The following is a 26,956-nucleotide window of genomic DNA, read 5'->3' as shown; positions in this document are numbered from 1 at the left end:
ACTCGTATATACGAAATACTAATGCATTTCCATAAATATATGTACACACATACCATATACATATGTACATACATATGTACATATGTATGAATGCTTGAATTTGCTTAAATGTAAATGTTTGTATTTTTGAATGTAAAGAATGCTCACGCGCCATATGTTTTGAGCGCGATGGTCGGCGGGTGAAGGGCAGGAGATAGGAGGGAAGATGTCATGTTTGTTAGCTAAACATGTTACCTCGTGAGTGTGTGTTTAACAATAACGAGAAAAACTCGTTAGCAAAAGAAAAACATTTATATAAAATACTATCATACATTATGTATACGCGCTGTGTGCTGCTTTTTATCAGCAGCCACTCGGAGAGCAAAAGATAGGGCACTGAGCGAAGTCAACATTGAGAGAGAGAGAGAGAGAGGGAGAGAGAGACCACCATAGAGCGAAACACAGATATTGAGAGTGAGAGGGAACAAATAGTAGAAAAAGCTTTGCCACACAAATACACATACATGTATTTTCACACACACGAAGTCACTTAACACGCAGAAACTTTAATGGTGTGTGAGTGTGGTTGCGCTGCTGCTTTGACACACTTTTATATGACTTCGTTGATTTAAATTTTTCGTTTTTACGCTCATTATTTGTGTACTCTCTTTGGGTTGGCAGTTTCTACTTCTACTTCTGCTGCTGACTGACTTTGTGTTGTTGTGTGTTACTTTTAGCTTGACATTTGACCATTGGAATGAGCTGAGTTGAGCTAAGCTGTGTTGTGTTGAGCTGAGCTGAGCTGAGCTGGGGTGAGGTGAGGTGGGCAGAAAAGAACTAAACTGAGCAAACCTGCTGAGGCAGTTTGTTTTTGCCAATAATTTTCACATGCTCGCTCCTTGTACCAGCTGCTGCTTCTAATTCGAAGCCAGCAGAGCACAGATTCATATTAGAAAATGTGATTGTTTTTGTTGGGCCAGCGAATAGATTTGTGGTGTTAATTCAATTTCGATCCATCGAAATCTCAACACACATTTTGTAATCTAGTGCAATATGGTTATAATAGCACACACACAATTACGCTCACTCGTGTACTTATGTATGTACATACATACATATGTGCAAATGTATGTGAGTGTTGATTGTAGGTTTTGTTACGCGTCAAAAGTGTGGGGGCTTGCTTGGGTGTGAGTATTTATGTAACCAGCATGGCAGAGGCAATGGAAGAAGCAAAGCCAGACGTAGTGAGAAGCAAGTGAGCAAGCGAGCAAAATACTCATGCCAAGGCACACATACTTACATACTTTTTGGCATTGAAACAAAACGTAGTTCACAAAAAGCACACACACTATCACACGCACACACACACACACACACACACACATACGTTGAAGAACGCACGCATGCATACACACATAGATACGCACACACATCGATACAAGTTAGAAGACGGCATAAATAACGTAGAAGAAACAAACGCTGAACGCATAGACTCACTCACACTTGCCCACTTGCACGCTTCGACGCACACATACACGCGCAAAGAGCTTAGAGAGACACACACATGCATGCATATGTGCCCACATCTATGCATATACATACATAGGCATGTGTGTACATATGTAGTGTATGCTTGCAACTATAATTTAAGCGCGTGTGTGCACTATTTAATTAAATTTTGAACTGACGTCGCGACGTTTGTTTAACTCAACAACAAAAATACTCCGAAGAATAACAACAACAACAACAACTACTACTGCATGGCCAATAATGGATTCTTATTGATTTTAGTTGAGCAAATGTATAGCACATATTTCCCAAAGATCTTTTTTGATTAGATACTCGGCTATCGAATTCTTGTTGTATATTGTATACACATAGATACGCACATACGTATGTATGTATGTGTATGTACATGAACTTAAATGTGTCGTAGTTGACAACTGTGGACCACTTTAAATAATTGCATACATTAACACAGTACTATATTTAATTATTATTTATTGTTTTTATGATTGTGCACACACACTATCTGTACTTATTTAAGTACGCATGTAATTCATTTTAATATTGTTTAATAGTATGTACATATATAATGTGTGTTGCATATCAACAACAAAACTCACTGATGACGGTGCTCTGACTCTGACTGAACTCAACTGAACTGAACTGGACACTGAATGTGCTCGTTGTATCTGAACAATGTTTTGCCATGCACAAAATGCTTCTGTGCTTTTCTCTCTCCCTTTATCGCTCTCTCGTACTCTCAATCTCACAGCGTATTTCTGATTCTCTGTACAGCCGAGATTTCTATACAGAACTTAAAATTCCGATGGTGACGATGGTTAGTCAGTGGTTGCTCACACAGACGAACACACACAAAGTACTAACACACACTAGTAATAGCGTATGTGTGAGCAGAGAGCGCGAGAGGATTCTGTATCTGTGTCCAAATTTCAGAGCACGTTATTGTTGTATTAGTTTCAATTTTGCTTTCGTTGCCCATTTCAAATTGGAAAAGTTACCGAAAACAAAATGTGCTCAACGCACTCTCAAACTGGCGCTCTCTCAATACCTCATTCTCTGTTATGTTTGCTCTCTCTCTCTCTCTGTGATTTTATTCTCTTTCCGTTCACATCGATGTTATTGTCGCAGAAAACAACCACTTTTCGCTCCACTTGCACACAGCACTGAATCTAATTCAGTTGCACTTAGAATTGTATTCAATAAGATTGAATGAAAGAGAAACTTTTTTGAAACAAATTGGTAAATTCTAAGCAGCTATTATTTATTTCAATTCCTCATTTTTCCACAAAATGTTTCGTATATTACGAAATTGATTCATACAGATTTAATGACCACATTATGTTGATATTATTAACAAATCCAGACTGATAAGCAATGTCGATTGAACCGTCTACTTAAATACCGAATCCCAAGTATTCCACTTGGCTTCAATCTGAATTAAATTTCATATATCTGTGTAATAAATTCCTTTTGCGCTTTAGGTTATAAAACAAAAAAAAAATATAAAAATTTATAATAAAATGCGTTTTTTGTTTTAATTGACCAGCCCAATAAGAGCTTGAACCATTTTAATTTTACATTCCATTTGAGATTGTTGTCACTATGTTTATGATATTGCGAGTAGTTAAAAGTTGATATTTAACAAAAATTAAGCATCAATAGATTGTAATTGATTACTTGAAATTGCGATACGTTACGATAAATATCACACAAAATATAAATTAACTTTATAAAATTCTATAGGTAAAAACCCTGTTGAACTTCCTGCGAATATTTTCATTAATGAATAATTCTTTGAAAGATTTTAAATTACGTAAACTGAGATTCAAATATGAGTTTTCATTGTTATTTGTTTCATGGTCAATAGTTAAGCAAATTAATAAATAAGTGTGGAGTGCCTTTCGCTAGTCATTAATTTATAGTACTAGTTTTTATAAGTTCAGCTGTGATTTTTGGCGCTAAAGCTTATAATGTACGCATTTGTCTCCATGGGGCAAGGAACTGGTGCGACTTTGTGTTCCAAGTTTTCTAGTATCTGCAGAAATGTTAGTGTGGATCTATGACAGCTAACACTTGGATCGTCACTATTTTGCAGCAAGTTACAAGCATTGAACTGTTAAAATGTAAAATATTTATATTTTTGTATACAATTAAATATATATGCATCCCGAAATTTACCTTGTCTTCTAAGCGTGCGTCACTACACTCCATCAGCTGGGTCCGATGTAATACACATCCGATGCGCTGAATATTCGCTGTGTTTTTTGATAGTCGTCGCATTACCACTACGTCCGTTGCCTCGTTGGCCGGTACGTGATCGTTTCCAAACACCTCCTGCGCCCCAGTCCACTCATTTTCCGAATATATAAATTTATCCAATGGATCTAGAAGAGATTGTGAAGCCCTGTACGCAGCGCTTGTTAAGTAACTGCCTGGATAAGCGTCCGGTGGCCGTTCACAACCGATGATCTTTTCAAGAACTATGCGATAAATATGTAGTACCGGCTTATTGTCTAATACGCCTTGACCTAAACCACGTTGATCATCGCTAGCCAATCGACGGTCTTGCATGATTTCCAGCTCACCCGGTGCCAAAGAGGAGCCTCCCAGCGGTTGTCCAGTTAACAGTGTCAGGCGCATGTTGGCATCCTCAATGAAGATAGCCGAGGGAACCGGATAATAGTTTGCCTGCAATGGCAACTTATCAAACCGTCGACGCTTTATTAACTGCAGTCCATTGAGATCGGTGTAGAAGGTTTCCCCGCTGTCAATATGTGTTTGCAAGCGCATCACAACCTCCGTGTTGTCGATGTCACCAATATTGACAAGGTTGCGTATTTCAGGAAAATCGTTGCCACGCAAAATGGTCTGATGTATAACTTGCGGCAATCCCACGCTCACATAAGACTCCAGTTCTCCCTCACTAACGAGCACCACAGGAGAAGCACCGTTCATCATTGAGAGTGCAGGTCCATTTGGCAAGAACAAATAGGCGCCCGACTTATCTCCATGTGAGCGTGTGCCATATTTAAGGAACTTGAGGTGTACTGGCACGTGAGGACTGTCCGGAGTAAGCTGCATTGATTTCAACATTCCATGCTCTGAAAATGCCAATGTGGGTCCAGAACCAACGCGAAGGGCTAACTCTCGATGATCCCCAAACTTGACGACCTCTGGATATTGTCCCAAAGACACAGATAGCGAATTGCTGTTAAGCAGTAGCTGAGAAGCGAATGATGTGTGGCTGCTTGAAAGAACATTATTGCAATTAAAGTGAATACTCTGAATCGGATGTTTATGTGTCATACTTACGTTGGCTTCGAATCGGTCACGGTTAACACGTAGGTGACTAGGCCCATTGGAGGCACGCGGGCCTCAAAGATAATTCGAAATTTGGTAGTGGATCCCTGCGGATTGACAGTCTTGCTAAGCGTGTCGTGGTGCCAGCTCCAAACGGGCGACACCTGCGCCTTGACAGTGTTGCCAGCCAAATCGCTGACACTTATGAACGGGCTGGATACATAGAAATCTACGAGCTGTTGACGCCAATGTGGCAATGTATTGTGCAAGACCACATGCTTGTTGGGTAGCTCTTCGCCCAGTATGATGGTAATGCGACTCTCCTCCACTCCGACACCTGGCCAGCGTGAATCATCCAAGGTAAAGTAATGGAAGTTGTAGTCAGGAGTGTAGATGGTGGGATTGGTCAACAGGCGATATATCGCTTGTTGCATCACAAAGTGGCAGGCCTTGAGCGCTTCTATCATACGCCTTTCGTAATCCAGCACTACATGCGTTTTGGCAGTGCCTGTGATGCCATCGTGATGCTGAAATAACGAGAGTTCTCGACGCGCCAACTCCAGTTTCTGGGCAAAGCCCGCATTCGAATCCCAGGGCTTCCAAGAATTCAACATTTCGGCAGCACGCAGATAGTGCATTAGAACGCGATCCATACGCTTATAATACGGACGCGAGGTGTAATAGCCACTCCAATAGTTATCGGAGCGATCCGCATATGTGAAAAAGTCACCACTTAGCGATGGAAAACTCTGCCCTGAACTGTGCACAGCATCAAAGTATTCCTGCAGCGTACCAAACTGGGCCTCCACATTGAAAGCGTAGTGTCCGTTGATGTACTCGAAGAGCCTTTCATAGTTCACACGCTGCACATCCCATTCAGTATTCTGCTTGTAACGAAAATCATCGCCCAGCGGCACGAGGAGCGTATTCGTGCGATACAATTCGGCTTTCTTTTTCCACTGATCCACTAGGAGCTCCGAACGTGCTGCCACATTGTTGTCGTCGATAGCGCGAGGTGGCACTCGCCATGGGCAACTTAGGCCAAAAGAGCCGATGCGCTTAAAGTCGAACTGACAGCACACCTTGGGATCTGGACCACAAGTATGTGGAATATCGTATGAGTAAAAGGGCATCATATGGGTAAATAGAGCCGCATTGCCATGCGTCTCCCATATTTGACGCCAATAAAATTCGAGATTTCGCTGTTGTGCCAACTCTTTTTTCACCGAATAGTGCGTGCGCTGTATGAGAAGGTTCTTGAAGCCACTTCGTTGCAGCACATACGGCAGGCTGGGGCTGTGGCCAAATGGATCAATAGCCCATGATGAGGTGGGGGTTATATTAAAGTGTTCCTTTAACCAGGTTTGACCTTCGGTAAGCTGCAGCAAAACGTTGCGCCAATGTGAGTTCGCCTCGTCAGGCATTACCCAGCCACCCGTAACAAATTCCAATTGACCTTTCTTCACCAGCCTGCAAAGATACAAAAACAGTTCAATCGAAAATCAATGAAGTGCTATAATTTCCTTACAATTTCATTTGCTGCTTCTTATTCTCACCCAAGTCTTCGTAGAATCGAGAGAAATACGAAATTTCTGCCCAAATGAATTTCATATCTGGATTCTCAGTAAGATGACGCAAAGCATTTGACAAAATATGTTTCGTATCTGTAATTGGTCAGATTATTTAGGTATGACAACAAATATACATTTTTGCAAATATCGAAATGATTGGTGTCTCATTATGAGTACCGAATCTAATGTACCCTTAATTAGGTACGTGTTCTCTGCAAAAACATAAGATATTCGGAACAAATTATTACAAAATATGCGTTGCACAATCAGGCAGACTACTGAGGCATGAAGTTTAGTTCTTATCAAGAAAGTCCATCGCCACGTTTCATGAAACTTTAAACATTAAAAACAGAATTTTTGAACTTCACCTACCAGCGTTGTAATAATCTTCGAATGTTTGTATCCAGCCAGGATCGTTGTGGGAATGCGGCACAACGAATACCTTTAGCTTGTGGTGACTATTATACTTAAGCAGATCATATTTGATATTCCAGCCCTGCTTCCAGACACCACCATCCACATCCGCAAACGACATGCGATCGTACATTTCCAGCATTTGTATATCAACCTCTGGCACCTGCCTTACCACATCGTTGCACTCCTCGGTTTCGCCATCTCCCTGTATGTCCCGGTGCTCTAAGATGTCCTTTGCTTTTGCTGGTCTCTTATCCAAACTTTGCCGTGCATTTCTGGACATTTCTTTACCATGTCCATGATTTTGGGCTTCATTTTCCTGGTGATGCAGTTTGCTTTCAAGAGCAAAGTAATTTGACTGAACAAATATGAGTTAAGTTACTACTTGAAAACACACACAAAAAATTCTCTTACCTTTTTCGCATTTGGAGCTGGGGCTGCAAAATTAAGGATCACATACAAGCTGAGAAAGATTAATAGGCAGCCACAGCAAATGAGAAGCGCAAAACGTCGACGAATGCGCAGCATTTCCGCATTAATTCAGCATTGATCCACACACCAATAGGTATAAAAACTATTTAAGAGGAAGCGTATTTTTCCGCATAAACAATTTGTTTAGTAAACCGATTATCCGATTCGACTACTAGGCTGGTAAAGCAATCGATGATTTTCGATTTATCAATATTTTTTATATTTCCAAAACATCGATATAATTTGTGAGAATAGATTTTAGCGATGTTCCCAAATGCGCGAAATCGTGTTTTCTCTCGAGCAACTCCATATAAAACAAAGTGCCTTGCAACAGTTTTCCGGCGACATTTCTGCAGTTTCCAGCCCCAAATTTTGAATTTTATCGATAAGCCGATACTGGAATGTATGTGGATGTCAAATCATCTGTTCCACATGCCTATAACATATTCCACAGTAAAAAGATGCATAAAAGATGGATAATTAAAAAAAAAATTAAAAGGGTCTGAGCATTTTTTCTGGATAAGAAATAAAATTAATATTGTGACATTAAAATTTAAAAAAATATTGCAACCAAGTTGCAATAATATGTGCTTGGAATATTGTCGCCATAGAAATAAGCAGTGCATGTGATTTGATCTGTTTTTTTAAACCCGCTACCCATAGGGTAGAAATGTATGTAACAGGTAGAAGGGGCATCTCCGACCCTATAAATTATGGTTGCGCAAATCAGAGAGTTATGCGGGGATAGTACATTTGCAGTAACTGTCTTCCGAGTCGTCCGATATTTTTGTTTAAAGTCGACTTTTTTTATTACAATCAATCTCAACACTGATCTTAAGATCAATTCACTTTCGCCTTTAGTGACGCTACGATAAGAATTGGCGCGTTGTTAACAACACTGTATCGATCGATTTGACACTAAAAATGCTGGCAAGCATCGACAGAACAGCTACAGCAAATATTGTCCCTTAAATTTGGGCAAATAGAAAAAAATCTAAAAAAAGCATTTAAGTAAAAAAAAATGCCAGAATTCCCGCTGCCCGCTGTTTGCAATTTTTTCAAGTAAATGGTATTTGAAAAAAGCCAGTTTTGACGGGAAAAAGCGACTCTGGCAACACTGTTAGTAGGGGTCTTAGTTTCTTTTGCTGACAATCTGGCATATTCTGCCATCTATGGTATATTTTGAAAGTTGTACTCACGGTTGCCATTCCAAAAAAAAATTTTTGTACCAAAATTTTGGAAAAATGTACGAATTTTAGCAAAAATGTACCACAAATTTGTTCACGAAAGATTTTTTGTATTTCACAAATTGTGATTAACAATATATAACTGTTTACGTAGTGATAGACCTTAGATTAGAATTGACACAATACGTCGCAAATCGACTGTGGGCGATATTTTCCAGTGTTAGTCATGGCTCAATTTCTAACTGATACAAAATTTGTGTCTGGTGGAACAGAGCCAGTTGTTAAAATAATATGTGTGAACATAAAATTTTATGAAGAATTTAAATTCTAGACCAGGCATATTGAAAATGTACCAAAATGAGAAAAAGTGATCCAATATACCAACGCATAAAAAATTTACCAGTTTTGGTACATTTGTACCAAAAGTGGCAACCGTGGTTGTACTATACCGATATACCAAATATACAATTTGGTATGTTTTAGTATTTTTGATATATTGTGAGAAAAACACCGCAATATATTGCTTTTATTCAATATGGGTAGCAAGTACCTCACAGTCGAGCACACTCGAATGTAACTTTCTTATTTGTTTTTTTCTAATAATTTCATATATTTAATATAAATGTTTGAGTGGTGCCCATAAATTTTTATTTTTTACCATTTCTGTGTCAAGTTTAGGATCATAAAGGTCTGCAAAAACAGTCACTCTAAAATTTATTGAACTTGCGAAATATGTTGCTTTTTCACACTTCAAATTTTTGCTTATCTGAAAACATCGCATAACTTTAAAATTGCCAAAAGCGTTTATTTCCCAGATATGCGAATTCATGTAATTTCAACATTTTTGCAGCGATATTTCGTTCCAGAGTTCCCAGCAATGTTACCGCAAAAATTTTGCAAGGCCGTTTTTTATATATGGAGTTGCGCGGAAAAAACAAGATTTCGCGCATCTGGAAACTGCGCTTTAGCATAAATGAGCCCTAAATATACTAAAATGGCACCATTTCACACCTTTTTCATTGAAAATAAGCTTATAATTTGTTCATAAAATGATAAAATAAATATATATGTGAACATAATCTTTTGCAAAAAAGACATGAAAATAAACCTATGGAGTTTCCATATTTTTTTTTTAATTTATAAATATACATTGCATTTATTCCCATTTACTTATGCTTACTTAACTTATTTGTACATGTAATGGGTGTAAATTTGTAAGTATATTTTTTTGATTAAGCAATCGGCAGGAGATTATCATTATTTTTAATTCTCGACTCCCATAAATGATGGCGTAACCAAAATACCCAACTTTATATACTTTTACTTTTGCACTAAAAATAGTATAATTGGCATTGAGGTCACTCCGTAAATCAGTTAAGATTTAATAAAAAAAAAATTGCAGAAAATTCGTGCTTTCAACGACCCAGCACTAAAAATGTAAAAAAAAAGGTGCATTAAATAAAAGCATCATCGTCCAATTACTTGCGGAATGCAAGCTTTTGGAGTTTCATCGATTTATTCAGAGTCCTTGTCAGCTTTGCAGCAGGGTAGGCTGTGATAAAATACCAGAGATAAATCTATAAATTAAATAATATAAGAATAATAAGTATTCTAAATTGAAAGTGCGCCTGCATCTGCAAACGCGGCCATAGCCTTGATTACCATATTTAAATGCTAATTGAGTCATACCGCGATACTGCTTTAGAATTTGTTGTCCATTGCGCCATGAAGCGTCAAAACGTAAGAACACTGTCGCTTGTGGTATGCACATTTACCTATTTGCTCATTGGCGCGGCAGTCTTTGACTCGCTTGAATCACAAACTGAAGCAAAGCGTTGGGAATTTTTGCAAGGTACATATATTAACAATCAATATATATTCCGGCAATATCCAAATGCACTCATACACATACATAAATGCCTACATGAAAGCACCTCATCTGAATGATATTATTCATCCTCCATTTTAAAATTCCGTAATGATAAAGTATTTAAATAAGTATATTTTTCGTAGCCAATATTTTACATAGTAGAAACAAGTATTCCACATCTGTTTTTTGTTATTCACTCACTAATACACTCATGTAATATTAAAGTTAATATAGCTTTTGTTTTGTGTTGTTTTTGTTTTTTTTTTGGTTTGGTAATTGGCCAGTACTTTTTACAATATTGATAATTGATATTGGAATTCGCATCAAACTTTGTTTTCATGCCGTAGCGGTGAAGAATAATTTCGTTAAGAAATACAATGTGAGTACAGAAGACTACCGGATGATCGAAATAGTAATAATTGAGAACAAACCACACAAGGCGGGACCTCAGTGGAAATTCGCTGGCGCATTTTATTTTGCCACTGTAGTGCTGGCAATGATTGGTAAATATTTAGATATTTTTTTTTTAAAGCAATACAAATGCGTTCGATAAACATATTTAGAAAATATACTTCAATATACCGGATTATAAAGACCATATTTGTATTCCTACTATCTATTGATGAGAGTCTATGTTAAATATATGTATATAGGGACTTCCAATACTGAAATATAACATACATTAATAATTTTAAAGAAGCAATTAAGCAATAGCTGGAAAACAATCACCTGAATTTTCCAACCAGAAGACGTATTTAGTTAAATGCAATTGATTAAATGATATAAAATGGATATCAGGAAAAATATTTGAATTACTGATGGTTTTATTTTTAGTTGCTATTGGATACAACTCGATATTTTGTTAAATGTGTTGTAAAGTTGATAATGATAGTAGCAACTTCAATTGCAATCGAGCATTAACTCAAATACATCCTGCAGTATGTGTCTTAACTTAACGAAGTAATAAATAGTAAAAAGTTCGTTTTCGAACCAAATTTTATATATGTGTACAACTTTTAATATATGTATGTATATGAAAAGTAGGAATTTTAAGTAACCCCTACTTGTTGCACGATCAAATGCCGTGAAAGATAGTTCAGTCAATAAGTCATGACATTGAATTTTACCAGTATATACACATAAACAGAAGAATGTAAGTATCTTCAAAATGTAAAATGTATAGAGATGCCGAATAAGATTGTAAAATGAGCAGCGGTTAAAACGCAACTTATGTATATTTTGGTAAATACTTAGATAGAATTGATAGAACGACATGTACATAAGAACTATGTACATACATACATATGCATTCCTTTAAATCTAGATCTGCGATCTATAACATATTGCAGGCTATGGACATTCCACACCGACTACAGTGGCTGGGAAACTATTTACAATGTGCTATGCTATGGTATGATCAGTCCAATAGAGCAGAAATAGAGCGTATAGCTGCTCCAATGCTACTTGTGCACTATTTAAATTTTCTTTTCTTTTCTTGTCTTGTGTCTGTGTGTTTCAGGTGGGCATCCCATTGGGTCTTGTAATGTTCCAGTCGATCGGCGAACGACTTAACAAGTTTGCTTCTGTGATCATTAGACGAGCGAAGCGAGCAAGTGGAGCACGTTGTACGGATGCCACTGAAATGAATCTTATGCTAGCCACTGGCATGTTGTCCTCAATTATTATTACGACGGGAGCTGCAGTCTTCTCGCGCTACGAGGGCTGGAGTTACTTTGATAGTTTCTATTATTGCTTTGTGACATTGACCACAATTGGGTTTGGCGACTATGTGGCTTTGCAAAATGATCAAGCGCTAACTAATAAGCCAGGATATGTTGCTCTTAGTTTGGTGTTCATTCTCTTTGGCCTAGCAGTAGTTGCTGCTAGTATTAATCTTCTGGTGCTGCGATTCATGACTATGTATGTTGGATATCTGGATGGACGATTTGGTTCAGTCGCATTACTTCGGTATTCCTCTCAATTGCAGGCAAGCTGAGGATGCTAAGAGGGACGAACAGGATGCCCAAAATATAGCAGCAGGAAATCAACCACTCACTTTCGATGACGATTCCACATACAACATGCATGGCAAGTTGCTCGAAAACAATTACACCACCGAAAATGATGAGACGGTTTCCCTTTGCTCTTGTACCTGCATGGGGGGCACGCGATGTCTGAATCATGAGCAGTTTGTTGATCCCGATTTTCAGCCAATGGACATTATTGAGAGCACACTCTGTTTGAAACGTGCATCCGTTTGACAAGAAGAAGATCAAATAAATATACTCTTATTATAAGTACCAAAACAGTCTACCGGAATCAGAGTCTACTTTTAGCAAATACATAGTTCTCTCTTTGTTCGAGGTATATACATATATATATACATATATATATACATAGCTTATATATTTGTATATAGCAATAATAATTGTTGTGTGAATCTCATTATAATTATATACTTACCTGACAAAATGTGACAATTGTTTGAATCCATTTATTCCGAACTAAATGTGATCGAAGTAGTCGAATGTTAGGCATTAGCATTTTTAAGTTGTGCCAGTATCATTCCAACATCGACTCGACTCCTGTACACGTATAGAAAAAAGTAAGAAAATTATACGTAGAAATCATTTTAAAAGCGGCGGGTCAGGTTTTCAACGAAAAAAAGCAAATCCTCGTATACTCTCGTATCTAGTAACTATGCGTGAAATTGTGCATATTCAGGCTGGCCAGTGTGGCAATCAGATAGGAGGCAAGTTCTGGGAGGTCATCTCAGATGAACATTGCATCGATGCGACGGGGACGTATTATGGCGATAGTGATCTGCAATTGGAGCGTATCAATGTGTACTACAATGAGGCCACTGGTGCCAAATATGTACCACGGGCCATTCTTGTCGATCTGGAGCCCGGCACCATGGACTCTGTGCGCTCGGGTGCTTTCGGCCAGATCTTCCGACCCGATAACTTCGTTTTCGGTCAATCAGGTGCGGGCAACAACTGGGCGAAAGGACACTACACTGAAGGAGCCGAACTGGTTGACTCTGTGCTCGACGTGGTCCGTAAGGAATCCGAAGGATGCGACTGTCTCCAGGTGGGTATATACATACGGTGAAAATTATCAATTTACCGTCAACATTGGTTTCCACAGGGTTTCCAACTGACTCATTCGCTGGGGGGTGGCACCGGATCGGGCATGGGGACTTTGCTCATCTCGAAGATTCGCGAGGAGTACCCGGATCGCATCATGAACACCTTCTCGGTAGTGCCTTCGCCCAAGGTATCTGACACTGTAGTCGAGCCCTACAATGCCACCCTAAGTGTGCATCAGTTGGTTGAAAATACTGATGAGACTTATTGCATTGACAACGAAGCACTGTATGACATCTGCTTCCGCACTTTGAAGCTGACGACGCCCACTTATGGTGATCTTAATCACTTGGTGTCGGCCACAATGTCGGGAGTGACAACCTGCTTGCGCTTCCCAGGTCAATTAAATGCCGACTTGCGAAAATTGGCCGTAAACATGGTACCCTTCCCTCGTCTGCACTTCTTCATGCCTGGATTTGCACCGCTAACGTCTCGTGGATCGCAGCAGTATCGCGCTCTAACCGTTCCAGAGTTGACACAACAAATGTTCGATGCCAAGAATATGATGGCGGCATGTGATCCGCGTCATGGTCGCTATTTAACAGTTGCAGCCATCTTCAGAGGCCGCATGTCCATGAAGGAAGTGGACGAACAGATGCTCAATATACAGAATAAGAACAGCAGCTTCTTTGTGGAATGGATTCCAAACAATTGCAAAACTGCGGTGTGCGATATTCCACCGAGAGGTTTAAAGATGTCTGCCACATTCATTGGTAATTCTACGGCCATTCAGGAGCTTTTTAAGCGTGTCTCGGAACAGTTCACTGCCATGTTCCGACGTAAGGCCTTCTTGCATTGGTACACTGGAGAGGGTATGGATGAGATGGAGTTCACCGAAGCGGAGAGCAACATGAATGATTTGGTATCCGAGTACCAGCAGTATCAAGAGGCCACTGCCGACGAAGAAGGAGAATTCGATGAAGACGAAGAAGGAGGCGGCGATGAGTAGTTTTCGTTTCACATACAATCGCATATTAAGACTGAAAACGCGCAATCCTGATAAAATAGATGAAGATGCCAACTACCGATAGACTGGTTACAATCAACGTTATTGCTATTGTGTTCCATATACATAAGTATTATTAATCTCCCTGTTTGGTGGTGCGACACAACTGCATCCATACTCATAAATACAGATTCATGCAAGTCATTTAACTAAAGGATCTATTTTATTGGTTATTGATATTCGATGCGACTTTTAGTAACTAAATTTACTTTTATTGTGGTTAATTATAGAAATGTTTACAATATTTGGGTGTAGGTAAAAACAGAAATTAAATTATTTTAAATAAATTACAAATTGTACGCATTTCATTACGCATTAAACATCATCAAAAAGTCCGCGAGGCGGCATTCCAACATTCTCTGCTTCATTTCGATCGTTTGTGCTTCGAAAACCAATCTGCATTTGAGTGCTAACGCCAAATCTATCATTAATTTCCTCCGACAATGAGCGAGGTACTCCCAGCGCTGAAGAGGAAGCTACTGCAGCGTAGTCAACACTAGCGTCGCCATCCCGCAATAAGCCATCTGCTGGTGTTCGATTTCCACCAATTAACTGATTGACGCCACCGCCTCCTCCACGATATTTACTAAGGTATTCATGACTGGGCATAGTGTCGGCGCGTCTTCTGGCCATTGCTTCTTCGGTTCGCTGTCGACGGCGCTTTTCGCGAGCTATCAAATCCTTTCCCTCCTGCACTAGCTCGGTTGCAATCGTTTCGTGCTGCAGAAACTGTTGGAAACCCAAGGCATTCAAAGCCCGACTACCTAGACTAAACCAGGTGGCCAGGCAAAATGCCAGCATGCACATAGGAAAGTATATATTGAAGCCATTCGAAATGATGCCGATTACGTCCATGTGACCCATAATTTGCGTATAATACGTTTCCATAATGCGCTGCAATGATAATATTTAATTATATGATATTAGATGGTAGTAGTTACTCACCTTTTTTATGATGTGAGAATCCATATGAATAAGACCAAGAAAATTTAGACACATTGGTGGTGTTAGACGACAGAGAAGCATACCACTAAAGATTAAGCTATGCTCATTCGTCTGGTGATGGGGTGCCAGGTAATAAATATTAAGAAAGCGTATCCTAAGAATTGTAGAATAGGTGCAGTAGAAGAAGTAGCACAACACACCCATAGAAAAGACTTCAATTGTGAAAAAATCATAAGTTCCCTTGGCCACATTGATCACATTGGCAAATATCGAGAGGACCGGATGGCGACTGAAGAAAGTGAGTTCGCTCCACACGACCATCGCTGACATGGTAGCCGAGAGCACGCAGAGCGCCTTAAGGAATGGAGCCTTAAAAACACACTCCCAATACCATTGCACAGAGCCGCTAAACAAGATTCTTTCCAGCTGCGACCGCTTGCATGGAAACTCAGTTTTGAAGCAACGCTCAGCTGAATGCATGTTGTGTGCGACGTCTTCCAAGTGTAGCACCGTCTTCACTTGAACGCTCCAAAGTGCCTCAGTGCGTTGCAGAGTCTGTAACGATTTGATCACCTGTTTATGTATGCGTACAAGCGCTTTCTCCGAGGGCACAATGGTAGAACTGGTGCCACCGAAGCTACCCATGCCGTTGCCGCAGCTTCGCGAGAAATTGCGACTGGCCCGCTCATGCAGCTCAATAGGTACCTTGCGCAATATGGTCTCGACGCACGATCGCAACTCGTGATTGTTAGGCACCGCTCGACTGATGCACTGCAGAGACTCAAGCACGTCGTCGACATGCTCCTCCGCCTCCGCCTTATCCGTGCTAAGCTTGGCAGCCTTGAAATAAGCATATTGCAGCGCAAACCCCGGTTTGGCGTTATTCCAGAGAGATCGAGGCACTTCCACGAGTGCATAGCCCAAAAGGAGTATAAGTAAAAAGAGGCCCCATGTATTTGAAGCCGATGAAGCAATCGCCTTTAGTTTCTGCCAATCAAGGGAGACGCCCTTGACGGAAATATAGATGAGCAGGACACCGCAGATGAATAAATAGGATCCATAGTAGATGGCATTCTCAATTAGGGCCGATTTCAGTTTGCCCTTTATGGTAAAATCGCCGGCTTTAAGATACGACTGCATTAGTGGCATTATTAGCCACGTTAGAAACTGTGAGCTCCAGTAGATGATACGCCACAAATTGGGGAACACCGACTCAGGTACCATGCCCCACGGCTCTTGACACTCCTGTGGTCGTAATGTGTCTGTTGTTGATGATATATTTATAGTGACACTGCCATTGGAAATTGGCTTGTGCTCTTCTAGGCATTGCCGGTAAAGAGTCTGAAACGAAATATATTAGTTGACGAATAATATGTATTAAAACTCCAAACACCCACTGACGTCACATCCAATGGAATGGTAAAAACAATCAGAAAAGAAAAACACCAGGCCGTCAACACGGAGAGTGTTACAAGGATGTGTTGACGTTGAATATTTCCATATCGATATAGCAAGACGCTAGCCAAGAATAAAGCGACAATAACGGCGAATGTCAGCAAGTATGCCATTTCCTTTTTCCTCTTTTTATTTTCCACCAAATGCAAATGCAGTCTAAGCGGCGTCGAGCTGTTTTGCCTCTCCTTGGTGATTGTTGTTGTTCTTGTTATTAGTGCGTTTCTGCTGCAACTGTCGAGCAGTTTCGCGATGCATTTCCTCCAGACTCTGCAAACCCTGCGATTTGAGAGGTATCAAACGCGGTTTAGCAAGCAATAAGTCAGTTTTATGCTCGAAAAACAATTTTCCTGTACTAGGCTCAATCAATTCAATTTTCTCATTTACGTTTCTAAGCAATTCACGCTCTATCGCCGACATACTCTCATAACTGCTGGTTGAGCAATTATGTAAATATCTATATATATTTTTGTGCCAGTCAGTAATTATTAATTATTTTTTTAGTAGACCAAATATTATGTTATTTTTATTCCTTGCAGGTGCAGAAACATCGTCGGCACTATTGATTGACTGACTTATCGATGTTTTAAAACTTTGTGAAAACATCGATTTTTTTTTGGTAATACCCTGCCATATAACTGGCTTAGACTGGATTGCATAATTGAAACTTTCTGAAAAGTAGAACCTTCCGACGCGACATTCTAAAGGCGGTTGTGTGCAAGAGACGGATGCAGCCACAATCGTTTGTACAAACTTATACTTTGAGAATGCCCCCAGTGTTGCGAAATTTATTAAATCTATTAAATTAGCCTATTTTCGGTTAATTTTAATGTTATTTTTAATCTTTTCTGAGTTTGTTTACTTTAGCAACCCTAAACAGCTGTTTAAATGGTGCGTCTTTCGTGTTCGACACTTGCATCATAAATTCGCATCATTCAAACACAAACCCTTGGTCTAAATAAAGTAAAGTTATATATTTACCAAAATAAGATTTAAGGACAGGCAGTTTTATACAACACCAAAATTTGAATGCAAGAAAATAAATACCAAAATGTAAAATTCTGATATTGCCATCTGGTTACATCTTAAAGTGCATTAAGTATATAAGGATATAACATTTAACCCATATTTTCTCTCTTGAATTATGGATTGCTTTCTTTTGTTTGGCTTTTTCAATCACAGTTGGCAGCATTGCAAGCGGAGTGGAAACAGCTGACTCTGTCAACGAGTTGGCAGCGCTCACTGCTTATGTTTTTGTTTTGCTGGCAAATTACTAAAGAACATTTTCAAGTTTAAGTAGGATTAGAAGTGAAACTCTCAGACAAAAAAATTTTGTGGCCATGGAGAGCAATGCCTTAGTAAATAATGCAGAAAAGGCGCAAAACTGTCGCACTAGCGGAGATGGCATGGAGCAAGCGGAAATAATTCCATCAACTAAAATAGAGCAGAATCAATTAGTGAGCAGTGTGAGCAAACGACCCCAATTATCCCGTAAAGACAGCACAGCTGCTCAAGAGGCGGTAATTGCCCGCAAGACATCATCCGCAGGTTCCACCTCTTCCTCTGCGTCCCTTCCGTTGCCCGGCCTTCACTCACTCTACCGTCGTTCTGAAATCGTGAGTCGCAGCCTTGGCCCGGCAATGCCCAAAGGAGAGCTTGTGCAGTTGAAGCCACGGTTGGTAAGCACTTCGGATCCACTTCCAGAGCACAAGAAGACTAAGCCACCAAAGTTTATCCCATACGAACCATATCCAGGAGCTGTCAATCCCATGACAGAGACACAGCAAAGAGTTCAACGCGTTGGTAGAAACAACATAGACATTGCCGTTCTGGCCGACCAGGTATCCAGTCTTCGCACCCAAGAACTGAATCCTAATGAACAGGTCGAAGGCAACAGTGAGCAGAATACGGCTAACAGTGAAGATCTGCAGCAATTAAAAGAGCAGCTTACCAAAGTGCAGGCTGAACGGGATTATTTGCAAGCACAGCATAAGTTCCAGACCCAGGTCAATGGGGAGCTGAAAAGCCTGTTGGTGGCGTCTGTGGGCGAGGATTTGCAGACCAAAGTCAATGTACTTACCGAGGATAAATTGCAACTTGCGCGTGCCTTGATCGATACGGCCAACAATCTCACCACACACACGGAACAGATCGAGTTTTTGGCCAATCAGTGTGAGGTGTGGCGATCGAAGTTTCTTGCTAGCAGTGTCATGGTCGAGGAGCTGGCGCGATGGAAAGCGGATCTTACGCATAAGAATCAAATGCTCAATGAATCTACAAAGCAATTGTTGCATGCAACACATCAGATACGGGAGATTCAGTTAGACATGCTGAAGCAACTGAAGTTCCTGGCCAAGATACGTTATCTGAATCTACCCGCTACGGATGTGATCAGCTTAAGTTCAGAGAACTTAAACATTCTACAGCGGATGGTGCTACACTCCGGCGTGGGGATTCCGGAGACAACTCTGAAGTTGTCCAGCGCCTCAACCAGTCCGCTGTGCGAGGCAGAGAAGTACGCTGTACAGGTTTGTCGATTAGCTCAATTTGATAATTCATATTTAATTATGTTGCCGCTATTGTTGTTGCAGGCCCTTGAGTTTATAAGCCAACCGCTTATGGCCACAGATGAAGCTATTAGAGCGCTATTCGGACAGGTTCAAAGGCCACCTTGCACCTTGGCAGGCGCTGCAGCTCACCCAGAATTAGATTCCCTTCAGCAACAGCAATAGCTTATTTATGGTTTACTAATAAAATAAATAAGATATGTGTGGTTTGTGTATCCAATAAGCTCTGCTTAAATTATATGCTATGGTTTGTGTCTTGTGTCTTAATGTGTAAATCGCGCGCTAGCTTGTCAAATTATTCAATAAGATCAAATTTGGTAATAATAAATTTGTCAGAATAGAATTTTTTATTTCTTGTGAAAAATCAAAATTGCCTACATTTGCGTCTGCTTCCAAGTTCATTTAGCAGCCGACACATAATTACCTCTATCATACCTCTATCATACCTCTGTAGATAATAACCCTATTTTAAAGAAGTCTATGAAATACCCGCTACCGATTCAAAATACCCCTTAGAGAATAACTTTTTGTTATCAAATTTCCGGTACTCATAGGCTTTAGTTATTTTGTGTACTAAGAATCGGTACGCCCTCTTTAAAATTACAGTTGCTCCTAACTTTTTTTAATATTTCGTGGGCCAAAATCTGAAATAAACTTCATCAATTGCAACTATAACAAGTGTTGTCAAAGTAGTGCCGACACAATATTGCACGACATGGCTATACCGCGACTTGACTTTTACTTTATAGGTCAGATATGGCCCATATCTACAAATGTACCAAAACTGGTACATTTTCTATGCGTTGGTACATTGGATCACTTTTTTTCATATTGGTACATTTTCCAAATTTCTAAGCGAAAAAAAACTTTCCATAGTACCTCTAATGAAAACTTTTGAAAATTTATACTATGATGATCCTGATGATATAATATCCCAATGGAACCAACTTCGACTTTCTTTAAAACAGGGAAAAGAAAAAGATATTAGTAAATTTTGGACAGACATTGAAAGTAAAAAAAAATGGTGTTGACGAACCGCTCTTCAGGAGCTTAATAGAATTCATAAACAACTTGATTTCGTCTGGTGCTGCAGAGCGAAAGTTTTTTGAAATTTCGTTAATAAAAACTAAATTACCAAAAAAAATTAGAATTTAAGACACTAAATAACATAATGTATTGCAAGGGATTGATTGATTGTAAAGACCTTCACTATGTTTGGTTTACAAGAGACTGTTCATTTTTAAAAATTAACCAAGATAGTTTAAAATTTGATTTTTTATTATTCAAGTGAAAGTTCTGTTTTTGTTCTCTTTATGTTTGAAAAGTATAATTAATTAAATACAAGTTCTATTTTTACTTATACTAAAAAATGAAATATGAAATAATAAAAGATAATTAAAAAAAAAACCTTAACAAAATATAGTATTAAAAAATACCGAAAATAAAAATAAAAAAAAAATTTGTGGTATATTTTTGCTAAAATTGGTGCATTTTTACAAAATTTTGCTACACAACATTTTTTTGGAATGGCAACCGTGGATATGGGTTCTTCTGCTTATTCCATACATTTCTTGTTGGGACAAAGGTTTACTATTTTACATTATCGGTAGGGCGTATAGAAAGTAGATGCTCCGCTTTTATCATGTTATGATGGTCCAGCGTTTGTGTACCCGCTCATTAACATTTGGCGCGAAGAGTTCGAATGGCAACCAATGACAATCACAGACTACAATTAAAAGTCTCTACCTCGCTAGATCGCTTGGAATAATACTAATTATAGCGGACGTGTCATGCGTGTGGCGCATGTTTTATTGTATATTCTCTCTTATTGTTTCCCAATATATAAAGCGTGTATTCATATGTTGATGGTGGAAATTGTCTTGAACCGTTTCCCTACGATTTTTACCAGAAGAAAATTTGATTTCTGTATGCGGGCCTTGGCGGACATTTAGGTGTAAATTAATTTACTTAATTTGAGCAAAGTTTTACTTAGATTAATATGCGCTAAGCATGATCTCACCTACATGAGTATATAAGATAAATCTAAACAAACTATAGGCTTATCTTTCGTGTCGTTGCATTACATGCAACCACTTTTTTAAATGAAAATTAGGAAATCTTAATCTTGATAGTTATTGAAAATTTTGTTGTCTAGGGTATGGAGTAATTTCCGCTTGACATCAAATATGCAATTTACAGTTTACAAAATAAATGCTAACAAGTTAGAAAGTTACAGTCGAGTGTGCTAGGCTGTGAGATACCCGCTACCCATTTTGAATAAAAGCAAAATATTGCGGTATTTTTTAAAATATACCAAAAATACTAAAAATATACCAAATGGTATTTTTGTTATACCGATATAGTACCACATTCGAGGGTGCTCATCTCACAGTCGAGCTAGACATAGCTAGATCGTCTCTGCTGTTGACGCTGATCAAGAATATATATACTTTATAGGGTCGGAGATGCCTCCTTCTACCTGTTACATACATTTCCTGTCGGCACAAAGTTATAATAACCTTCTACCCTATGGGTAGCGGGTATAAAAACCAAGCTTGTTTTCCGATAATTTGTTTTTAGTGAATGGGATTCATTCTAATTCTCATAAAGCAGCTCTTAGGCAGGCATCGACTGCAATATTCAGTAATATTTATTTTCTATATCGTTGGTTTCTTTCTTTGAAACAATTGACTCTCCTCTGGGGATGCCATTTTTCGAGCCATGGAAGAGTGATTTGGAATAAGAATTTTACCGTTTCGTCTAGGGGTTGATAGTTCAGCCCATGGACATCTTTAACACTACAGTATTTTTCATTTTCTGGCTTTAAAAAAAAACTTAAAATATTTTGCTTAATTTGGTATATCCATAATGTTTTGTATTCGTGTTGTTCCTATATTTACAGTATAAGAATAAGCATAAGTATACGAAAGCATTTTATGTTACAAACACTACTTTAGAAGAAACCCCGCTTGGACGGGGTTCTCACAATAATTTCGCATCTTTTTATTTTGTGATTTAATGACGTAACCCTAATAGAAGTGTAACAAAAATACAAATGCAAAATCGTGTTTGGAAAAAGTTCGTGGCATTTGTTTTTTTTTGAATTACATAACACGATTTAAAATTATCACTTCAACTCAGTGCCGTAGAGATCGAGACGCCGTTGGCTGAACACTGGAATTTGCTGACGCACTTGATCCACAATAGCAAAGTCAATGTCGGCTGTCACAGTCTGTTCGCCTTCATCGGCGCACGCGATGATTTTCGCCCACGGGTCGACGATCATTGAATGGCCGTAAGCAACATAATCAGCAGCGAGATCTCTGGCTGGCGACGTGGTAACTACAAACAGTTGATTATCATTGGCACGCGCTCGTTGCAATAGTTCCCAATGCAAAGGTCCGGTTGTCATATTAAAAGCGGCAGGGTAGATGATCATCTCGCAGCCATCGTTGCGATAGAGTCGTGCCATTTCCTCGAATCGAATATCGTAGCATATTCCAATACCAATTTTGCGTCCCTCAATCTTGAAAGTGGTAAATTCATTGCCCGGGGACAGCGTCTCAGACTCCTTAAAGCGGATGCCACCCTTCACATCAATATCGAACAAATGCATCTTTCGATGCTTGGCTATCAACTCACCACTTGGAGCCCAGACAGTACAAGTATTAAAAATGCGGTCATTCTCACCCAACTCGGGAATAGTTCCGCCTACTATAAAGACCTGATTTTCCAATGCCGCCTTTGAAAGTTGTTGACTGGTGAAGCCGTCTGGAATTTGCTCGGCATACTCGCGAAAATATTTCGTTCCGTATGGACAATTGAAGCATTCTGGCAGCGTTATTAAATGCGGCTGATGATCTTTGACCACCTTCTCAATTTTTATGATCGCATTACGGACATTGGCAGTTTTGTCACTCGAACCCTTGAGCTGCAAAAGTGCGAGTCGCAAAGCTGGCGGGGATTTACTTATACTAAGTAAATTGACATTTAATTATCTTAGCCTTTTATACTCACTATTAATAGCTTTCGCCATGCTCAAGATTCTAGAATCTAGAAGTTTACTTTATCTTATTACTTGTAGAGGTTAATAAATATCGATAACAATTCGATATTCTTTGATTTTAAAAGACTGAAATCGTTAATTCTATATAGCCAAATAATATCATAAGCTATTATATTATTGAAATAATTATTCTTTTAAATTAATAATACTGAAAGCCGGTTTTGGAATATATTCTAAGATTCAGAAACCCAGAGAATAGGCATACAAGGGCTGCTTCAAGTTTACAATCGAATGGCATCAATGCAGTGAGAGATAGTTAGCATCAGTGTTGCCAAAGTTTGTTGAGAAATAAAAGCTGTTTTTGACGGGAAGAACGATGCAAAAAAGCTGAAAAATTAGAAAAAAAGGCTATAAAAAAAGCTGATTTTTCAATTCATTGGATTCTCTATATTTTTCACAGGGTGAGCTTACAAAATCGGTTATATTGAAACATATATATAGAATTTGTACAGCAGCTGCTCTAATATTCACAATATTTAGAGAATTTCATAAAAACTATCCTCATTCTTCTAATTTTTATTGTCATCCAGTTTTTCTATCATTTTTAGGAATTTATTAGGAAGGTTATATATTTGTCAAAGTCTACGCAAGCCATAATTGAAAATGCATGATTTAGAATAAAATGAATTTCATTTTAAGTATAAAACAACGAGTAGAAAAACAAATAGCGCTGTTGTCTTCAAATTATTTAACAACTAGGTTTCCTAAATGATCCAATTGAGCCAACAATGTATGCTCGGCCACAAAAAGACATAGCACTGCTTCTTGCTCCATCGTCTTGACCATCAAAGTTACAAAATCTATTTGGTTTGTTTGCATAAAGCCGTCCCTAGCACTTTTATTTTTTTTGGTTAAAACATTGGCGCGCAAATCAGAGAGTTTTGGTGTGATTGTACATTTGCAGTAACTGTCATCCGTGTCGCCCTTTTGCCTTTAGTGACGCTACGATAAGAATTGGCGTGTTCTTTGGCATTGCTTAACAACACTATACAATCGATTTATCACTAAAAATGTTGGCAAGCATCGACAGAACAGCTACAGCAAATATTGTTCCATAATTTTAGGCAAATAAAAAAAATCTAAAAAAAAGCATTTAAGTAAAAAAAAAGCCAGAATTCCCGCTGCCCGCTGTTTGCAATTTTTTCTAGCAAATGGCATTGAAAAAAAGCCAGTTTTGACGGGAAAAAAGCGACTCTGGCAACACTGGTTAGCATAGATAGACCAGAGATCTATTTCGCGGTTTGGACTGACTGCATGATAGAAAATTTCTGAAAGCAAGCTTACCGTTGCATTATTCCATAAGCGACTGTGTGTAAGAGAGGGAGGCCGCATAATTATGCGACAATGCTTCTGAAAAGGTGAGACATTGCTTCACACAAATTTACAAGGTAGCTGCACAGCTTTAATGCTATGAATACAAAAATATCGAATGTGAAAGAAATTTTATTGTTCCTTTTTATATAATATTGTATGAAGTATGTATGTTGTCCTTTTGGTATTTTTATAGAAAAAAGTTCGATGGCAATCAGTCGATTATTAAACTCATAATTTATTTAGACCAAATGCATCTGCTTCAATAAAGCAGCATCTATGATGCATGTTTACACCAAAACTACATCACGCAAACAGCTGTTTAGGGGCGAAAAAGTAAACAAACTTAGGTAGTGAGAAGAAAAATAACAAATAGTAAATAAATAGCGACATTAAGGGCGTTCAAAATGTGTAAGCAAATATACATTTTGTTTATTATTCATCAATTGAATCTACATATTCCCGTTTTATATTATAACAGAGAAGACTCGCTCTGCAATGATTATTGCATTTTTTAATTAATATTATTTATTTTTTTAATCAATTTAATTATCTCGACATATTTAGTTTTCTAGAAGAATTGCTGAAAAATTTTGAATAATTTGAAAACGACAAATTTTTAATCAGCTAATTTTCACCGATATCGCACTTATTTCGATAAATATACAAAAACATTAGGTTAAATACGGCCACATTTTCAGAATCATTGCCGCATATAAAATTTATTAAAATTTTCTTCCATCTATTGTTAAGGTATATTTTCTGTTGTTTTGTTTCTTCCCTTTCGAATAAAGTATTAAGAAAACAGAAAAATAAAAAAAAATTGCCGCAGCTCCATTACCCGTTCCTCTCTTACACACAGCCGCGTTTGGAATGATGCGGCGGAAGGTTCAACTTAACGGAATTTTCAATACAGTTTAGTGTAAGCAGCGTATTACAAATTTTAAAATTATAAAATTCGATATCTTGCAAATATTTAAAATGAAAATAAAATTAAAAAATCTAAATGTACATATGTGCTCTCTCGAACTCTACGATGTTATTCATACACAAATTTATAAAGATGAGAGTGGAGTTTTCGATCGATAAAACAAAGTATATATTTAAGTAATTGGCACTAAATTTGAGTCACTTCAAAATTAAAAATTTCTAAATTCCGTTAATTTCAATAAGCTTCTAAAAATAACCAAAAATCTTGATATACCAGATAAAAATACTTTATGACGAGCTTGGAGTATTCGCGTTAAAAATTGACGCTGGTATATAGTATTCTCTCCCCTCACGACAACGAGGTGTCCCTTTATTGGAAGTAGAAGTTAACGCTCCTCTAGTGTAAACAGCCTATTACAATATATGATTCTGTCATTCAAAGTGGCAACGCTAGGCATATCAGCTGTTTCAGCCGTGCGTTCTTGAATAACGTAATCGTAAATAATTATAAATTATAAAAAGTGTATTAATCTTAACTGCGTTATTTGGTTTTCCACAGTATGTCTGGATCAAAAGTCCTTCGATCATTGCTGCACGAGTTACGGCAAGCAGCTTCCGATGCTAACGATATGAAAAAATCTCTGGCTGCTCGTTATATTCGGGCACAGTACAAAAGACTTGAAACAACCGACCAGCAATTTTGCAAAGCCCGCAATGAGGCAATCTTCTTGGGGCAGACGTACCTTACATATTTGAGTAGCCAACGTAAATATAATGAGATTTACAGGGAGTATCATGGTCGCGGCGAACGATCCGTAAAAGAAACTGCAGACCTTGTGGGATTCAAACTGCCTACGGATCCTAAATGATGATCATTCTTCAACTTAATGATAACATTGAGACTTAAATTGTAAATGTCGCACTCTTTTTAATTAAAATAAAGATGTAAAACATATTTTGAAATTTGTAAGTTGCCCATAGCGATAGCATTAGCATTTCCTATATTATGTTTCGTTCGTAAGATAAAATATTGTAATAAAAAGACCACAGAATCCACTGTTCTATTAGATAAAAATTGTGCCAAACTTTTGCACTTTTTTGAAAACACTTAATAAAGTAGAGCACATTAAAATCTTTAATCTGTTTAAGCTTTAGCTCTACTTTTTCATTTTAAGTAAGTATGTTATAAGTAAAGGTTATAAATATTTCTT

The 26,956-nt window shown here is 38.3% G+C and overlaps 9 protein-coding genes across 20 annotated transcripts in view; 4 read left to right on the top strand and 5 right to left on the bottom strand.

Annotated features, from left to right (window-relative positions):
• The window catches only part of LOC117576669 (RNA-binding protein Pasilla), a 39,982-nt gene extending 37,774 nt beyond the window's left edge, over positions 1-2,208 (bottom strand). The window contains exon 1 of one of the 2 annotated variants that reach the window (XM_052007196.1): positions 2,106-2,208. In XM_052007196.1, the coding sequence (XP_051863156.1) occupies positions 2,106-2,193 (88 nt within the window). In that variant the 5' untranslated portion in view covers positions 2,194-2,208. The remainder of the gene's footprint in view (positions 1-2,105) is intronic. The other variant, XM_052007193.1, reaches the window with a different exon arrangement.
• An 815-nt stretch (positions 2,209-3,023) lies between these two features.
• On the bottom strand, positions 3,024-7,444 carry LOC117574513 (alpha-mannosidase 2). Of its 2 annotated transcripts, XM_034258372.2 has the most exons (6): positions 7,206-7,444; positions 6,750-7,149; positions 6,335-6,470; positions 4,819-6,276; positions 3,685-4,750; positions 3,025-3,619 (listed from the first exon to the last, which is right to left on the bottom strand). In XM_034258372.2, the coding sequence occupies exons 1-6, from the start codon at positions 7,317-7,319 to the stop codon at positions 3,446-3,448; spliced, it is 3,348 nt and encodes a 1,115-aa protein (XP_034114263.1). In that variant the 5' UTR covers positions 7,320-7,444; the 3' UTR covers positions 3,025-3,445. The 2 variants fall into 2 exon arrangements, with proteins under 2 accessions (XP_051863148.1, XP_034114263.1); XM_052007188.1 differs by lacking the exons at positions 6,750-7,149; positions 7,206-7,444 and having other exon boundaries at positions 3,024-3,619; positions 6,363-6,434.
• Positions 7,445-9,766: 2,322 nt separating this feature from the next.
• On the top strand, positions 9,767-12,616 carry LOC117576950 (two pore potassium channel protein sup-9). 8 transcript variants are annotated; one of them, XM_052007200.1, is made up of 6 exons: positions 9,767-10,301; positions 10,604-10,698; positions 10,759-10,822; positions 11,669-11,730; positions 11,839-12,239; positions 12,307-12,616. In XM_052007200.1, exons 1-6 carry the CDS (start codon positions 10,121-10,123, stop codon positions 12,578-12,580), a joined length of 1,077 nt encoding a protein of 358 aa, XP_051863160.1. In that variant the 5' UTR covers positions 9,767-10,120; the 3' UTR covers positions 12,581-12,616. The 8 variants fall into 8 exon arrangements, with proteins under 8 accessions (XP_051863160.1, XP_034117999.1, XP_034118003.1 ...); XM_034262112.2 differs by having other exon boundaries at positions 9,770-9,996; positions 10,667-10,698; XM_034262110.2 differs by having other exon boundaries at positions 9,771-10,301; positions 10,667-10,698.
• Positions 12,617-12,876: 260 nt separating this feature from the next.
• LOC117576948 (tubulin beta-2 chain) lies at positions 12,877-14,628 on the top strand. Its single transcript, XM_034262106.2, has 2 exons — positions 12,877-13,412; positions 13,470-14,628. The coding sequence occupies exons 1-2, from the start codon at positions 13,020-13,022 to the stop codon at positions 14,415-14,417; spliced, it is 1,341 nt and encodes a 446-aa protein (XP_034117997.1). The 5' UTR covers positions 12,877-13,019; the 3' UTR covers positions 14,418-14,628.
• LOC117576947 (LMBR1 domain-containing protein 2 homolog) lies at positions 14,220-16,987 on the bottom strand. The gene is made up of 3 exons (XM_034262104.2): positions 16,817-16,987; positions 15,420-16,760; positions 14,220-15,368 (listed from the first exon to the last, which is right to left on the bottom strand). The coding sequence occupies exons 1-3, from the start codon at positions 16,985-16,987 to the stop codon at positions 14,790-14,792; spliced, it is 2,091 nt and encodes a 696-aa protein (XP_034117995.1). The 3' UTR covers positions 14,220-14,789.
• A 43-nt stretch (positions 16,988-17,030) lies between these two features.
• Positions 17,031-17,291, bottom strand: LOC117576952 (BBSome-interacting protein 1). Its single transcript, XM_034262115.2, has one exon. The coding sequence runs from the start codon at positions 17,289-17,291 to the stop codon at positions 17,031-17,033; it is 261 nt and encodes an 86-aa protein (XP_034118006.1).
• An 804-nt stretch (positions 17,292-18,095) lies between these two features.
• LOC117576949 (golgin-45) lies at positions 18,096-19,781 on the top strand. Its single transcript, XM_034262107.2, has 2 exons — positions 18,096-19,399; positions 19,463-19,781. The coding sequence occupies exons 1-2, from the start codon at positions 18,212-18,214 to the stop codon at positions 19,601-19,603; spliced, it is 1,329 nt and encodes a 442-aa protein (XP_034117998.1). The 5' UTR covers positions 18,096-18,211; the 3' UTR covers positions 19,604-19,781.
• A 2,645-nt stretch (positions 19,782-22,426) lies between these two features.
• Positions 22,427-23,567, bottom strand: LOC117573686 (omega-amidase NIT2). Of its 2 annotated transcripts, none has more exons than XM_034257039.2 (2): positions 23,456-23,567; positions 22,427-23,392 (listed from the first exon to the last, which is right to left on the bottom strand). In XM_034257039.2, exons 1-2 carry the CDS (start codon positions 23,472-23,474, stop codon positions 22,566-22,568), a joined length of 846 nt encoding a protein of 281 aa, XP_034112930.1. In that variant the 5' UTR covers positions 23,475-23,567; the 3' UTR covers positions 22,427-22,565. The 2 variants fall into 2 exon arrangements, with proteins under 2 accessions (XP_034112930.1, XP_034112931.1); XM_034257040.2 differs by lacking the exon at positions 23,456-23,567 and having other exon boundaries at positions 22,427-23,009; positions 23,081-23,242.
• A 2,572-nt stretch (positions 23,568-26,139) lies between these two features.
• On the top strand, positions 26,140-26,700 carry LOC117573687 (protein FMC1 homolog). Of its 2 annotated transcripts, none has more exons than XM_034257041.2 (2): positions 26,140-26,242; positions 26,305-26,700. In XM_034257041.2, the coding sequence occupies exon 2, from the start codon at positions 26,306-26,308 to the stop codon at positions 26,612-26,614; it is 309 nt and encodes a 102-aa protein (XP_034112932.1). In that variant the 5' UTR covers positions 26,140-26,242; position 26,305; the 3' UTR covers positions 26,615-26,700. The 2 variants fall into 2 exon arrangements, with proteins under 2 accessions (XP_034112932.1, XP_034112933.1); XM_034257042.2 differs by having other exon boundaries at positions 26,150-26,236.
• Positions 26,701-26,956: the final 256 nt, after the last annotated feature.

Source organism: Drosophila albomicans, chromosome 2R, assembly GCF_009650485.2.
Source record: "Drosophila albomicans strain 15112-1751.03 chromosome 2R, ASM965048v2, whole genome shotgun sequence".
Classification (NCBI taxonomy): Eukaryota; Metazoa; Arthropoda; class Insecta; order Diptera; family Drosophilidae; genus Drosophila; species Drosophila albomicans.
Note: the sequence above shows the minus strand (reverse complement) of the source record. Positions and strands in the feature narration are given on the sequence as shown.